Source organism: Nerophis ophidion, linkage group LG27, assembly GCF_033978795.1.
Source record: "Nerophis ophidion isolate RoL-2023_Sa linkage group LG27, RoL_Noph_v1.0, whole genome shotgun sequence".
Taxonomy (NCBI): domain Eukaryota; kingdom Metazoa; phylum Chordata; class Actinopteri; order Syngnathiformes; family Syngnathidae; genus Nerophis; species Nerophis ophidion.
Window position 1 is genome coordinate 24719194 of NC_084637.1, and position 17500 is coordinate 24736693.

At 42.7% G+C, this 17500-nt stretch overlaps 1 protein-coding gene across 1 annotated transcript in view; it reads left to right on the forward strand.

The window, feature by feature from the left end:
• abcb11b (ATP-binding cassette, sub-family B (MDR/TAP), member 11b) overlaps positions 1-15822 on the forward strand; it is an 81684-nt gene extending 65862 nt beyond the window's left edge. The window contains exons 27-29 of the mRNA XM_061889323.1: positions 7475-7681; positions 14381-14527; positions 14590-15822. Of these exons, the coding sequence (XP_061745307.1) occupies positions 7475-7681; positions 14381-14527; positions 14590-14790 (555 nt within the window). The 3' untranslated portion in view covers positions 14791-15822. The remainder of the gene's footprint in view (positions 1-7474; positions 7682-14380; positions 14528-14589) is intronic.
• Positions 15823-17500: the final 1678 nt, after the last annotated feature.

A 17500-nucleotide genomic window follows, 5' to 3' on the forward strand; every position in this document is an offset into this window, starting at 1 on the left:
AAGTGCTCCAATAAGAAAGGTAAACATGCTAGGCTATAGGCTAGCAGCTACACAACAGCTAAGCACACAATAGCACACAAGCTAGACATATTTAATAAGCAGATGAGTCAATATCTGATATTGATATTTGATATCGGTTCGATATCAGCAAAAAATTCAAAACAAGTATCGGATTTTTCTATCAACTTGCATCTAAACATTTTGATTAGAGATGTCCGATAATGGCTTTTTTGCCGATATCCGCTATCCTGATATTGTCCAACTCTTTATTACCGATTCCGATATCAACCGATACCGATATATCCAGTCATGGCATTAACACATTATTATGCCTAATTTTGTTGCTATGCCCCGCTGGATGCATTCAACAATGTAAAAACGTTTTCCAAATTAAATAAACTGAAGTTATGGGAAAAAATGACAACATGGCACTGCCATATTTATTATTGAAGTCACAAAGTGCATTATTTTTTTAACATGCCTGAAAATATGTCGGAATTTGGGACATGCTCTCCTTGAGACAGCAGGAGGAGGTTGAGGTGGGGGGGATTGGGGGTCGGGGGTAGGTGGTATCTATTGTAGCGTACCGGAAGAGTTAGTGCTGCAAGGGATCCTGGGTATTTGTTCTGTTGTGTTTATGTTGTGTTACGGTGCAGATGTTCTCCCGAAATGCGTTTGTCATTCTTGTTTGGTGTGAGTTCACAGCAAGGCGCATATTTGAAACAGTGTTATAGTTGTTTATACGGCCACCCTCAGTGTGACCTGTATGGCTGTTGACCAAATATGCTAAGCATTCACTTGTGTGTGGGAAAAGCCATAGATATATTATGTAACTGGGCCGGCACTCAAAGGCAGTGCCTTTAAGTTTTATTGACGCTCTGTACTTCTCATGTTTTGTTGACTTTTTGTGCTGGTTTATTTATTTTTTCCGGCATCATGACTAGGGAAGGTTGTTTAGAATTGGGTCATATAAGTATATCCAGTGTTTGTCAGTATAATTAATGATTAAGGTAATTTTTAGGGTGACACAATGGCAGTTATCAGACCCCCAGCTATTTGTACATGATATAAATACACAGTTTTCCCGCCATTTATTGAGGGCCAAATTGAAGATGGTCGTACTTTGGAAACCCCCCGTGTACAGTACAGGCCAAAAGTTTGGACACACCTTCTCATTCAATTGGTTTTCTTTATTTTCATGACTATTTACTTTGTAGATTGTCACTGAAGGCATCAAAACTATGAATGAAACGAATTATGTACTAAACAAAAAAAAGGTGAAATAATGGAAAAAATGTTTTGTATTCTAGTTTCTTCAAAATCGCCACCCTTTGCTCTGACTACTGCTTTGCACACTCTTGGCATTCTTTTCATGAGCTTCAAGCACACCTGTGACGTGAAAACCATTTCAGGTGACTACCTCTTGAAGCTCATCCAGAGAATGCCAAGAGTGTGCAAAACAGTAATCAGAGCAAAGGGTGGCTATTTTGAAGAAACTAGAACATGTTTTCATTTATTTCCCCCTTTTTTTGTGAAGTACATAACTCCACATGTGTTCATTCATAGTTGTGATGCCTTCAGTGACAATCTGCAATGTAAATAGTCATGACAATAAAAAAAACGCATTAAATGAGAAGGTGTGTCCAAACTTTTTGGCCTGCACTGTATATGTAAAAAGTGGGGGGAAAAAGTGCAACATTAGCATTTGTTGGATAGACTCACGTTTCTGAAGACAAACGGCTCATTAGCAATAGAGCTACGGACACACAAAACAACGTGTTCCCAGTAGGGCTCACTAAAAGCACTTTTGAGGCGTCTATATTCCGAGCTAGTTTATGCAATTCCCTTCAAACGGACTACCCTGGGACCTCTGAGACCTATTTAAAAGTGTCGTAAAACAGTATAATATGACACCTATAATATTTCCTCTTAAAGCCCAAGCTGTTTGTTTACATGCTTTTATTTATTTCTCTTTGCTATTTGGGCTTATTGGACCCTATTTAGAATAAAAACTAAGAATCATCTTTTGATATGATTAGTTAGTCCGTGAGTACACAAACGTGTACTTCATGTTTAGTGACATTCTAATTCTTATTTTTTTGCTTTTTTTCCTCAAATTCCATTGTATGTTATACTCTTCTGACACCACCAGATGGCAGTATATAAGTGTCCACATAAGTGGCCATAAGACCCCAATTCAGTAGGGTACACAATTTTGGAAATAAGAGCTAAAATGTGCTCTCCACGCACGTGGCAAACTAAGCCTTTAGAGCAGGGGTAGGGAACCTATGGCTCGTGAGCCAGATGTGGCTCTTTTGGTGACTCTCAGGTAAATCTGAGCTGACATTGCTTGGCCGATAAGTAATGAGTAATTCCACTTGTAATCACAGTGTTAAAAATAATGTTCCAAATATAAAACATTCTCATGCATTTTTAATCCATCCATCCGTTTTCTATCGCACCTGTTCAAGAAGTTGGGTTAATGGTTAGAAGTTATTTATTTATTATTGGTTAGTGTGGGAGTTGCTCTCCTGGGGGTTCTTCAGACCACCAAACATCGACGACAGAGCCTGTTTCGGGGTTACAATATTGTTTTATTTTTCAATAAAAGCAATTGTCTTTTTCTCTTTCATCCTCGCTCGTGCTCTGGCTCCAGCCCCAACCCCGTCTCTCCTCCTGGCTGCTGCTGATAAACAGAGCGACAGGTGATTAGATAAAAAGGCCCAGGTGGGCCGTCAACGCACCCGTCGCTGATTTTGAGGCCGGTCCTGGCAACACCCCGCTTCGCTGCAGGCCCGCACACCACGCCCCCTCCACAGTCAGCTTCAGAATAACAATGTTATTACAAAGAATAAGAGACCTATTATACTCTAGAAATGTTGGTCTTCCTTAAAAATGCACGTGTTTAGTTGTGTTCAGTGTTAAAATAAAATTGGCCTTTTTGGCTCTCTCACCCAGAAAGGTTCCCGACACCCTGCTTTAGAGGTTTTAATGACGTTTTCATAAAAGTTAAAAATTTAAAAAATGCTTCCTTTCCAAATGGCGCATCTAACAATATTTTGTAAGGAATGAGCTCTCGATTGACGCTCCAAATATGATTTTTCAGTAAAAACACACACAAATGACTTCACAGTCACAATGTGCTTGTTCTCAATTAAAAGGGCCGTCCAGACCAACAACATTTCTCTTAGTTCTGTATTTTTTGCTCATGAAAATGAGGAACTTTTTGAGTAATGTGTAGAAAATTAACAGTTACACCACTGGAGCCCATTTCCCTGCTAAAAAAAAGAGGTAAAGGCATTGAAATTATTATTTTCATCTCTAGATTGCATGTTTTTGTCGCCCCGGTTCATGATTGCTTCAAAGCTGAGACGGCTAACATTATGAGCCAAAAATAAATATAGAATAATCCCCATTTTTTCGGATTCCCCCGCTCTTCCATTGACGACATAGCCCAGTGCTTATCAGTAGCATCTCAATGTATATTAGCATGAAGCTACTGAATTTATGAAAACTCCTAGCCTTACTTTATCATACTTGCCAACCTTAAGACCTCCGATTTCGGGAGGTGGGGGGCGTGGTTGGGGCGGGGGGCGTGGTTAAGGATGGGGGAGTATATTTACATCTACAATTCACCAACTCGAAAATTTTGTATGTATATATATTGTATGTATGAAATACTTGACTTTCAGTGAATAATAGCTATACATATTTATTTTATTATATATATAAATAAAATAAATAGTTGAATTTCAGACAGCACCTATCAAATACACAGTAATAAAAACACAGTTGTTCTACTAACTGTACTGTGCTTGCTGGTTACTAAAAAAAACCAACAACAACACTTACCTTTCACAATTTGAGTAACCTTTGTTCTGCCTTTTGCGTATTGGCGACAGTCACTTGCCGTCAGCTGCACAACACCACGTAAATCGTTGGCCAATCAAATTGTAACCCCATAACGCTATAGCCAACATTCACCAGGAGATGGCAACAGACAACGTAGAATCACTCTAGTACGGACGGCGTCGCCATGCTGTAACTTCCTCGTTCTTCTGCTTCGTCTCCGTGTGTGTGCAGTTTTTTATTAAAATCCATAGATGTTGTAACGGGATTGGGCAGGCAAGCTGTTCATATAGTGGGAAAGCGGGCGTGAAAACAGGCTGTCCCCACTCAGGTCCGCATGGAGCTGGAGGGGGCGTGGCCTCCAGCTCTGCTGAATTTTGAGAGATTTTCGGGAGAAAATTTCTTCCGGGTGGTTTTCGGGAGAGGCGCTGAATTTCGGGAGTTTCCCAGAAAAATCCGGGAGGGTTGGCAAGTATGACTTTATTGGAGCGTTTCTCGAGTCAGTTGCTTTGTTGGCACTGAAATTTGCAACATGGTTCTTAACCATTGTCGGGCCGCGATAAAATAACTTCTTCTGGATCGCAGCGATACTCAGTTGCAATACACTTTTCCACCACTTGTGGCAGTAAAGACAATATCAAACAATCAGAAGAAGTTTGGAGCTATAGTCATGGAAAAGTTTCTTAAGTACGAAAATTATGACTAACGTGGTGAAGCTGTGAGGACTTTAATTTTATTGACAGTTTAATTAAGAAACATTCATTATTAATTTGTACATTTATTTTCCGTCAGTAATTCATGAGTCCCTTCTAATGCACTACAATTAGTTAGTACTTATTTTTCTAATCAGGCTGACCTAAGTCTGAGGTTTATGTGTTAAATAAATAATATTTTTTGTGATTAACACATGCTTTCATAATCATATAAGTAGGTTAGATACAGTTATTGAATATGATTAAGTACGATGTGCACTTAAGATGTGACTTTAAGGTTTTACTACTTACGTATAAAATACTACACGGTCTAGCTCCATCCTATCTTGCCGATTGTATTGTACCATATGTCCCGGCAAGAAATCTGCGTTCAAAGGACTCCGACTTATTAGTGATTCCCAAAGCCCAAAAAAAGTCTGCGGGCTGTAGAGCGTTTTCTGTTCGGGCTCCAGTACTCTGGAATGCCCTCCCGGTAACAGTTCGAGATGCCACCTCAGTAGAAGCATTTAAGTCTCACCTTAAAACTCATTTGTATACTCTAGCCTTTAAATAGACTCCCTTTTTAGACCAGTTGATCTGCCGTTTCTTTTCTTTTTCTCCTATGTACCACTCTCCCTTGTGGAGGGGGTCCGGTCCGATCCGGTGGCCATGTAGTGCTTGCCTGTGTATCGGCTGGGGACATCTCTGCGCTGCTGATCCGCCTCCGCTTGGGATAGTTTCCTGCTGGCTCCGCTGTGAGCGGGACTCTCGCTGCTGTGTTGGATCCGCTTTGGACTGGACTCTCGCGACTGTGTTGGATCCAATATGGATTGAACTTTCACAGTATCATGTTAGACCCGCTCGACATCCGTTTCTTTCGTCCTCTCCAAGGTTCTCATAGTCATCATTGTCACCGACATCCCACTGGGTGTGAGTTTTCCTTGCCCTTATGTGGGCCTACCGAGGATGTGGTAGTGGTTTGTGTTGTGGTTTGTGCAGCCCTTTGAGACACTATTGATTTAGGGCTATATAAGTAAACATTGATTGATTGAATTTAGTGTTAATATTTACAGTAAGTGTGCCCCAGACCCTTCTGTTGTGGAAAAGTTGGGCCCTGAGATCAAAAACTTTAAGAACCCCTGACCCAGAGGTAGTTTGGCCGAGTACACTCTCAGTGCTGCTTGAGTGATCGCCAAGTGGCAAAGTGCGAAGAGTCGGCCGACCGGGCGTGACGTCACGTGCAACCCGAGTACCGTAACGTGCCACCGTTGGATTTCACGTGAATCGGGTGCCAAAAAGAGTACGCCCACTAATAATACACAACACTTTTTAGCTCTGATGGATCATGCCCTTTGTCGTCTACCCGGAGACAAAACAGAGGTTTAAATTTATACCCGTCAACATGATACAGTCACGGCACATGATGGCCTTTTGGAAAATGTCAGACATGTCGCTTTCAAACAAATCACTAAGTGGTGGTCCATAAAACCTGCCCTAGGAAGATTGGTAATTTGGGACATGTACTCCACCAAAGTACCATATTTCCCTGACTGTGGAGCGCATATAAGCCGCACCCACCGAATTTTAAAACAAAAAAGTATTTTTTCCTATGTTAGCTGCACCGGACTATACGTTGCTAAAATAGTCATTTAAACAGAAAGATTCTGTAAATGTTTATTTGCATACCTTTATTGTTTCCAGACGATGTCTGTAACAAGGCAGTAAAACGGCTGATCAAACAAAACCGAAGTCATTGTCATGGACCCCACTAGCTGCGCAAGCTAGCTCCCCAATCAGCTAAACAGACTCAATAAGTCCACGGTGACGTTTTGGTGAATTTTGAAAAACTTGAAACCATACGAAAAAACGGAGGTTTAAAAGTTGCTTCCTCGCGGTCCCACTGTCAGACACGGCACAGGAGCCCAGCGTGCAGGTTTAACCAGGTTTGTAATGATCATATGTTTTTCACTAAAGTGGTGTCCTTTTATTTTATTTTATTTTTTTATTTTTCTTCTTTGTCATGAAAAAGGGACGTTTTTGTCATGAAAAAGGGAGGTTTTTGTGGTTGGTGCACTAATATATTGTGTTTTTTATGTTGATTTAATAAATAAATATTTAAAAAAAAAAATATATATATATATATATATACATACATATTTTTATTTATTTTATTTATTTTTTAAATAAAAAATTCTTCTGTGGCCCGAACTCGGGCCGCGGTCCGGTGGTTGGGGACCACTGCTCCAAACAAAGACTTAAAAAGCTGTAAAAATATCTTTGTATTTAAAAAGAGCTATAAAAAGAGAAAACTGGAATGATATCAAACTGAATTTTGATTTAGATTGGACGTGTCATTGTGGAAATGCTTAAAGGAAAATGGAAAAGTATGTTGGCGTTTGGGTGTTGGTGGAGGGAGCAGTTATAAAGTCATCTAAAATACTGAAATTTGTGTTAAAAGGGGGCAAATAAATATAAGAATATTATTCTTCCATCTGCTCCTTTCTGATCATGGAAATGTATAAGAAACAAAACAAAAACAAAAAAACAATGAAAGTGTCAATTGTACGTGGCTTGTGAATATGCATTTTCATGAAAGGAATAAAAATAAATGATGATGATGAAATTAGCCGCAGGGGTCAAAGCGTAGGGAAGAAAAAAAGGAGCGTCTTTCAGTCGGTTATTCACGGTAACAATGTAACATTTCTGAATATTCCGTTCCTTGGTTCACATCTAAGTCGGACAATTCCGTGAGCACTGGACTTCCCCGCCGAAAGGGAAGGAGCGCCGAGATGTGATTGTTGGTAATTGAGCTGCAAGTGGCGTGATTGAGTGAGTTGGGAGTAGAAAGGAGAGAAAGAGAGTGGAGCTCATTAACAGAATTGTACTTCCACGCCTCGGCTGCGACTAACGGCGGAATCAATCGCCTCTTGCAGCTGATCGATGGCCGCGACTCCACCCTGGTCAACGTGGCTTTCCTGCGCTCCAAGATCGGCATCGTGTCCCAGGAGCCCATCTTGTTCGACTGCAGCATCGCCGACAACATCAAGTACGGCGACAACTCGCGCGCCATCGGCGCCAACGAGGTGATCGCCGCCGCCAAGAAATCGCAGCTCCACGACTTCGTCATGTCTCTCCCCGAGGTAGGTGGAGTCGCTGATCCAGTCAACATGGGGGAAACAAATTAAGACTGCGAGAGAAAACGCAGGCGGGAATAATAAGGTCGCGGAATCGATGGCAGGCACTTTATCAGCTTTTCAAAGGCCGTGTTTGGATTATGTCAGGAACCTTTTACACCGAGGGCCACACGCTGACTAATCAAAACACGCGGGGGCCTTTTGGATTTTTTTATATTTCCAAGACCAATACAATACAGAGATGTTTTAACCTTTAAAAATGACTCATAGATATATACAAACCCCGTTTCCATATGAGTTGGGAAATTGTGTTAGATGTAAATATAAAGGTACAACAATTATTTGCCAATCCTTTTTCAACCCATATTCAATTGAATGCACTACAAAGACAAGATAAACTGTATTTATTTTTTGCAAATAATAATTAAAGAATTTCATGGCTGCAACACGTGCCAAAGTAGTTGGGAAAGGGCATGTTCACCACTGTGTTACATCACCTTTTCTTTTAACAACACTCAATAAATGTTTGGGAACGGAGGAAACTAATTGTTGAAGCTTTGAAAGTGGAACTTTTTCCCATTCCGGTTATAGTTAGAGCTTTAGTCGTTCAACAGTCCGGGGTCTCCGCTGTCGTATTTTACGCTTCATAATGCGCCACACATTTTGGATTGGAGACAGGTCTGGACTGCAGGCGGGCCAGAAGGGTACCCGCACTCTTTTACTACGAAGCCACACTGTTGTAACATGTGCTGAATGTGGCTTGGCATTGTCTTGCTGAAATAAGCAGGGGCGTCCATGAAAAAGATGGCGCTTAGATGGCAGCATATGTTGTTCCAAAACCTGTATGTACCTTTCAGCATTAATGGTGCCTTCACAGATGTGTAAGTTTCCCATGCCTTGGCCACTAATGCACCCCCATACCGTCACAGATGCTGGCTTTTGAACTTTGTGTCGATAACATTTTGGATGGTTCGCTTCCCCTTTGGTCCGAATGACACAATGTCAAATATTTCCAAAAACAATTTGAAATGTGGACTCGTCAGACCACAGAACACTTTTCCACTTTGCATCAGTCCATCTTAGATGATCTCGGGCACAGAGAAGCCGGCGGCGTTTTTGGGTGTTGTTGATAAATGGCTTTTGCTTTGCATGGTAGAGCTTTAACCTGCACTTACAGATGTAGCGACAAACTGTATTTACTGACAATGGTTTTCTGACGTGTTCTTGAGCCCATGTGGTGATATCCTTTAGAGATTGATGTCGGTTTTTGATACAGTGCCGTCTGAGGGATTGAAGGTCACGGTCACTCAATGTTGGTTTCCGGCCATGCCGCTTACGTGGAGTGATTTATCCAGATTCTCTGAACCTTTTGATGATATTATGGAGCGTAGATGTTGAAATCCCTAAATTTCTTGCAATTGCACTTTGAGAAACGTTGTTCTTAAACTGTTTGATGATTTGCTCACTCAGTTGTGGACAAAGGGGTGTACCTCGCCCCATCCTTTCTTGAGAAAAAGACTGATCATTTTTTGGGAAGCTGTTTTTATACCCAATCATGGCACCCACCTGTTCCCGATTAGCCTGCACACCTGTGGGATGTTCCGCATAAGTGTTTGATGAGCATTCCTCAACTTGATCAGTATTTATTGCCACCTTTCCCAACTTCTTTGCCACGTGTTGCTGGCATCAAATTCTAAAGTTAATGATTATTTGCAACATTTGAACATCAAATATGTTGTCTTTGTAGCATATTCAACTGAATATGGGTTGAAAATGATTTGCAAATCATTGTATTCCGTTTATATTTACATCTAACACGATTTCCCAACTCATATGGACACGGGGTTTGTATTTTTTTGTACTTTCAATGCTTAAATCTAGATTAACTTCAGACTTAGCTGTCCATTGTAACTTTTTATGATTTTAATGTTTGTTTGTTTTATGCCTTTGTGTGTAAACACACGACATATGCAATATTTCGCCCCCAAAATATTTTAAAGTGGAATATTTGTTGTGAAGTAATTGTGGCTTTAAATAGGTCAATAATTCATAACAGCATTGATTTTGAGTCATTACTAATTATATTCATATAATTATTTATTTTTTGAGCCATGACAGTTTCAAAGAAAATAACATCTCTTTGTTATTAAAGTCAACACTGCAACTTTTTTCACGTTACATTTCACCTATTTGCTCTTTTACAAGGGTCACCAACACGGTGCCCGCGGGCACCAGGTAGCCCGTAAGGACCAGATGAGTAGCTCGCTAGCCTGTTCTAAAAATAGCTCAAATAGCAGCACTTACCAGTGAGCTGCCTCTATTTTTTAAATTGTATTTATGTACTAGCAAGCTGGTCTCGCTTGGCTCGACATTTTTAATTCTAAGAGAGACAAAACTCAAAAAGAATTTGAAAATCCAAGAAAATATTTTAAAGACTTGGGCTTCACTTGTTTAAATTCATTAATTTTTTATTTTTACTTTGCTTCTTATAACTTTCAGAAAGGCAATTTTTTTCGACGAAGAATATTTGTGAAATATTTCTTCAGAGTTATTATGATTAAATTTCCAAAAAATAATTCTGGCAAATCTAGAAAATCTTTAGAATCAAATTTAAATCTTATTTGAAAGTCTTTTGAATTTCTTTTAAAGAAATAATGATTTTTCTTTGTTAGAAATATAGCTTGGTCCAATTTGTTATATATTCTAACAAAGTGCAGATTGGATTTTAGCCTATTTAAAACATGTCATTAAAATTCTAAAGATAATCTTAATCAGGAAAAATTACCTCCAAGTCCGAGTCCATGGTTCTCGCCCGGAAAAGGGTTGAGTGCCATCTCCGGGTTGGGGAGGAGACCCTGCCCCAAGTGGAGGAGTTCAAGTACCTAGGAGTCTTGTTCACGAGTGAGGTAAGAGTGGATCGTGAGATCAACAGGCGGATCGGTGCGGCGTCTTCAGTAATGCGGACGTTGTACCGATCTGTTGTGGTGAAGAAGGAGCTGAGCCGGAAGGCAAAGCTCTCAATTTACCGGTCGATCTACGTTCCCATCCTCACCTATGGTCATGAGCTTTGGGTTATGACCGAAAGGATAAGATCACGGGTACAAGCGGCCGAAATGAGTTTCCTCCGCCGTGTGGCGGGGCTCTCCCTTAGAGATAGGGTGAGAAGCTCTGTCATCCGGGAGGAACTCAAAGTAAAGCCGCTGCTCCTTCACATCGAGAGGAGCCAGATGAGGTGGTTCAGGCATCTGGTCAGGATGCCACCCGAACGCCTCCCTAGGGAGGTGTTTAGGGCACGTCCAACCGGTAGGAGGCCACGGAGTAGACCCAGGACACGTTGGGAAGACTATGTCTCCCGGCTGGCCTGGGAATGCCTCGGGATCCCCCTGGAATAGCTAGACGAAGTGGCTGGGGAGAGGGAAGTCTGGGTTTCCCTGCTTAGGCTGTTGCCCCCGCGACCCGACCTCGGATAAGCGGAAGATGATGGATGGATGGATGGAAAAATTACTAATAATGTTCCATAAATATTTTTGGGGAATTTTTTCAAAAAGTTTCGAATTAGCAATTTTTTCTCTTCTTTTTATCCATAAAATTTTGAATTTTAAAGAGTCGGAACTGAAAATAAAGTATGTTTTAAAATTAAATTTTCATTTTTTTCCGGTTTTCTCTTCTTTTTTCCTTTTTTTTCATCATTTATTCTCTACAAAAAACCTTCCGTAAAAGGAAAAATATGTACGACGGAATGACAGACAGAAATACTCCTATATATATATATATATATATATATATATATGCCAATTTGCTCAATTTACCTTTAATACATATATATATATATATATATATATATATTAAAGGTAAATTGAGCAAATTGGCTATTTCTGGCAATTTATTTAAGTATGTATCAAACTGGTAGCCTTTCGCATTAATCAGTACCCAAGAAGTAGCTCTTGGTTTCAAAAAGGTTGGTGACCCCTGATCTTTTACGTTGTTATTGTAATAGTATTTTTAAAATGCGCCACGTCCAGATCCGATATTGGTATCGGCCCGATATCAGCGACCATCGGATGATATTGGCTTGCATGTAAAATGTCCGATATTTGGGCAAAGTTGTTCAGTTAACATTTCCTCCAATAAGCACACTTACAAACGTTAAACATGCCGGGCTACCAGGAACTAGCAGCTACACAACAGCTAAGCACACAATAGCACTCTAGCTAGACAAATGTATTATGTGTCCTTTATTGAACAATATTGCGGCTTAAAACAGCACTTGGGTCAATATAAACAAGTATCAAATACTTTTTGTTGCATATTACCTACAAATACAAGGCAGGGCAGAAGTGTATCAGAAAGTATCCAGTAACAAACCTGTCCGCATCATCAACTCACAACATCATGAGCCTAGCCTAATAAGCTGTAGTGGCAACATATAACCAATCCTGATAGTTAGTGTTTTTCATACCTACTTGTAGTCTGTTTGACTCATTTCACTTGATCAACCTTTTCTAACATTCCACACTACTAAATAATAAAAGCAAGTATGATTCCTGATGATATCGTATCAGATCAATATGGCTATCGGTCATTACTCAAGGCTCCAATATCTGTACGGTATCGTAAGTGAATGATATGGGTGTCTCGAAAGGAACGCTAAGTATAGGCCGATGTCGATACTAATAATACATCCTGGTATCATCTTGTCGTGTGGTATGTTAGAAAAGGTTTGAATTAGTCAGAGAGCAATGGTTTGTACGACAAACACGACCCAAGCGGCCATACTTGAAAACCCTCCCAGATTTTCCGGGAGACTCCCGAGATTCAGCGCCACTCCCGAAAACCTCCCGGGACAAATTTTCTCCCGGAAATCTCCCAAAATTCATGTCTGATAATGGCTTTTTTGCCGATATTCCGATATTAAATACCGATTCTGATATCTACAGATATATACAGTCTTGGAATTAACATATTATAATGCCTAATTTTGTTGTGACGCCCCGCTGGATGCATTAAACAATGTAACAATGTTTTCCAAAAATAAATCAACTCAAGTTATGGAAAAAAAATGCCAACATGGCACTGCCATATTTATTATTGAAGTCACAAAGTGCATTATTTTTTTTTAACATGCCTCAAAACAGCAGCTTGGAATTTGGGACATGCTCTCCCTGAGAGAGCATGAGGAGGTTGAGGTGGGCGGGGTTGAGAGGGTAGCGGGGGCGGGCAAAGCGGTAGAAAATGTATGAATGGGTATTGACAAGACCACAAGAATGCAGTCCTGATAAGGTTGTTTACCCGTGTGGTCGGCGTCCCGGAAGAGATAGTTCTGCAAGGGGTTCTGGGTTTTTGTTCTGTTGTGTTTATGTTGTGTTACGGTGCAGATGTTCTCCCGAAATGTGTTTGTCATTCTTGTTTGGTGTGGGTTCACAGTGTGGCGCATATTTGTAACGGTGTTAAAGTTGTTTATACGGCCACCCTCAGTGTGACCTGTATTGCTGTTGACCAAGTATGCCTTGCTTTCACTTGTGAGTGTGAAAAGCCCGAAGTCTCTAAGATTAATAATATATTTTTTTAGAGTTTGTCCCTCATAATGTTGACAAAATAATACAATGACAAATGACACAATATGTTACTGAATACGTCAGCAGACTAATTAGGAGCCTTTGTTTGTTTACTTACTACTAAAAGACAAGTTGTCTGGTATGTTCACTATTTTATTTGAGAACTTAACTGCAATAATAAACATATGTTTCATGTACCCTAAGGTTTTTTGTTCAAATAAAGCCAATAATGACATTTTTTGTATTTAGTAAAGTATCGAAATACATTTTGGTACCGGTACCAAAATATTGTTATTGGCACAACCCTACTATGCACTCAGATACTTGGATTAAAAAAAGGTGTAGTGGCGACTTGTCCAGGGTGTGCAACCGCCTTCTGCTCGAATGTAGCTGAGATAGGCACCAGCACCCCTCTGCGACCCCGGAAGGGACAATGCGGTACAAAATGGATGAATGGGTATTGACAAGACCACAAAAATGCATATCTGATAAGGTTGTTTACCCGTGCGGTCGGCGTCCCGGAAGAGTTAGTGCAGCAAGGGGTTCTGGGTATTTGTTTTGTTGTGTTACGTTGCAGATGTTCTCCCGAAACGTGTTTGTCATTCTTTTTGGGTGTGGGTTCACAGTGTGGCGCATACTTGTAGTAATGTTAAAGTTGTTTATACGGCCACCCTCAGTATGACCTGTATGGCTGTTGACCAAGTATGGCTTGCATTTACTTGTGTGTGTGTGAAAAGCCATAGATATTATGTGATTGGGCCGGCACGCAAAGGCAGTGCCTTTTAAGGCACTGGGTAGAAATTCGGTAGAATGGTTGCCCCGGGAGATTTTCGGGAGGGGCACTGAAATTCGGGAGTCTCCCGGGAAAGTCGGGAGAGTTGGCAGGTATGACCGGGAGACGCAACTGCACTCCGAGTACCACTCGGTACAGCGGCGTTTACTTTTGAAACCGATAATTTCCGATATTACATTTTCAAGCATTTATCTTCCGATAGTATCGGACATCTCTACTTATTACATATGTCTAGCTCGTGTGCTATTGTGTGCTTAGCTGTTGCGTAGCTGCTAGCTCCTAGTAGCCCACCGGTATCATCCGATACTTTTTTTTTTTGCAATATCTAATTGGCAACGCGTGATCTTTTGTGCCCAGAAATACGACACCAACGTGGGCGCTCAGGGGTCTCAGTTATCGCGAGGTCAAAAGCAGCGCATCGCCATCGCCAGGGCGATCATTCGCGACCCCAAGATCCTGCTGCTGGATGAAGCCACCTCAGCTCTGGACACGGAGAGCGAGAAGGTACGAGGGATGCAAAATCTTATTCTGAATTGCGGACTCTCATGTTGCTTTTCGGCCTCAAGACGGTGCAAGCGGCGCTGGACAAAGCCAGGGAAGGCAGGACATGCATCGTCATCGCCCACCGCCTCTCCACCATTCAGAACTCGGACATCATCGCCGTCATGTCTCGGGGTTATGTGATGGAGAAGGGAACGCATGACCATCTGATGGCCCTGAAGGGGGCGTACTACAAGCTGGTCACCACCGGGGCACCGATCAGCTAATGGCAGATGACATGAGGGAACGTTAGATAATGACCGTATTTATTTGTGTGGAAAGGCCAGCAGGGGGTCTGAGGACCGTGTCGTGATGCTGGCTCGTCGTAGGGCGAGAAGTTTTTTGGAGTTCCCAGCTCGTTATTAAATATACAAGGTGCATACAAGTGTTTTATATCAGTCCATATCCACAATTATTGATATATATGACCTACTAAAGTGAAGGACCAGATAAAAAATATCCTGCAATGTATTTTAAAAGTCTCCTTCTTCTGATCAGAATTGAGGCAGAAAGCAAAGGAAATGTCAACGCAAGCATAGAGATCACTCAATGCAGACAAAATCGTAAACACTGAACAACACCGGCAAATTCCCTGGCAGAATGAAAATTGCGGAATTCCTACCATTTTATAAGAACGGAGACTGTGAGGAGGCGTGGCCGGCGGACCTGCAGCGAGGCGAGGCACGCCGTGACGGGCTTAGGGATGGATAATAATAATAATAATAATGGATTAGATTTATATCGCGCTTTTCTATTGTTAGATACTCAAAGCGCTCACAGAGAAGTGGGAACCCATAATTCATTCACACCTGGTGGTGGTAAGCTACATCTGTAGCCACAGCTGTAGGCTGCCAGTTTGCGCCTACGGCCCCTCTGAACACCACCAATCATTCATTCATCATTCATTCACCTGTGTGACCGGCGCCGGGGGAAAAGGGTGAAGTGCCCTGCCCAAGGACACAACGGCAGCGATTTGGATGTCAATAGGTGGGAAGCGAACCTGCAACCCTCAGGTTTCTGGCACGGCCGCTCTACCCACTACGCCATGCCGCCCGGGTGTCAGGTGCGTGGATCGCCCACCTAGGCGTGATTCTTTAATCACCCGTCAGTGTGTAAAAGGGCAGCAGCAGAGGAGAACGGGGCAGAAGGAGTGGGGAAAACCTGCGCATGCAGAGCGAAAGCGACTAAGAGAGCGAGCGTCAGACGACATGGAGCTAAAAAGCGACCGGCAGTGAGAGGTGTTGAAAAGCGACCCGACGAGTGACGAAGGTTTATTGAAAGAATAAAACAAAGTCACTCCGGCTTCCTCCCACTTCCAAAGACATGCACCTGGGGATAGGTTGATTGGCAACACTAAATTGGCCCTAGTGTGTGAATGTGAGTGTGAATGTTGTCTGCCTATCTGTGTTAGCCCTGCGATGAGGTGGCGACTTGTCCAGGGTGTACCCCGCCTTCCGCCCGATTGTAGCTGAGATAGGCGCCAGCGCCCCCCGCGACCCCGAACGGGAATAAGCGGCAGAAAATGGATGGATGGATAAAACAAAGTCACGAAACTGCTCGCCGTCTTGTCAATTCTTGGCGGTCCATGGAACCCGGAGGGAGGAGGACCTCCATAGAGACATACACCCGTTTATTAACTACAGAGCAGTTCCATTACTTCCAAGATTCACCATAATCATAGAAAAACGATTCGATAGCCGATTAGATATATTTATTAACAAAAGTGGGACACTCGTGGGGGACCAATATGAATTCCGAGCAAATATCTTGACATCAATAGCGTTAATCAAAATAACCGAGGAAATTGCCAATGCAATAGATGGTAAAGAATGTGCGGCTGCAGTATTCAGGGACTTAACAAAAGCATTTGACACAATTAATCGTGATGGTTTGATACAAAAATTAGAATGATAACTGGGTAAGAAGCTTGTGGAGGTCATCCTCCAGGCGGTTCCTCGGACCACCAAGCACTGTCATTACAGTCCGCTCCCCGTGAGGGAGTGGGAGCGGAAGTCGGCAACGGCCATCTATGCACCTGATCCCGGCCTTTGGATCACTCTGAAGTTGTAGGGTTACAAAGCTTGATACCATCGGGTGATCCGCCCATTGGCATCTTTCATGCGGTGGAGCCACTGGAGGGGTTTGTGGTCAGAGCAGAGGCTGAAAGAGCGCCCGAGGAGGTATTATCGGAGGGCCCCAACCGCCCACCTGATGGCGAGGCACTCCCTCTCCACTGTGCTATACCTGGCTTCTCTTTCGGATGGGTCGGTGGAAGCCTTTCACATGCTGGGACAAAACAGCTCACAGTCCTCTGCCCGACGCATCAGCCCGCAGACAAAACGGGAGAAAAATATCAGGCAAGTGCAGGACCAGCTCAGAGTTACGAAACAGTTTTATTTTCGTGATAAAGTCTCTTTCTCTTCAGCAATTGTTCGGTGTCTGTCTCTGGCTCGCTCTCGCTCTTGCTCAAAATCCAACTCCAACCCCTCTCTAATACCCGCCGGCTGCCTTTTAACAGAGCAACAGGTGATTAGATAACGAGGCCCAGGTGGGCCATCTACGCACCTGTCGCTGATCTTGAAGCCGGTCCGGTACACCCCGTTACTGGCACGCCCCCCTCCACATATTCCCACTGCCAGACGTAGGCCGGGACGCAGGCCGGGACGCATGCCGGGACTCCGTCCAGCAGCGCCTGCTCCCCCCCACCTCCCGTGAGGAAGCGGGAGAGGAAGTCGTCCACGGCCATCTATGCACCTGGCCCCCGGCCTGTGGATCACTCTGAAGTTGTATAGTTGCAAAGCTAGATACCAACGAGCGATCCGCGGGTTGGCATCTTTCATGCGGTAGAGCCACTGGAGGGGTTTGTGGTCCGAGCAGAGACTGAAAGAGCGCCCTAGGAGGTAGTATTGGAGGGAACTGACCGCCCACCTGATGTCC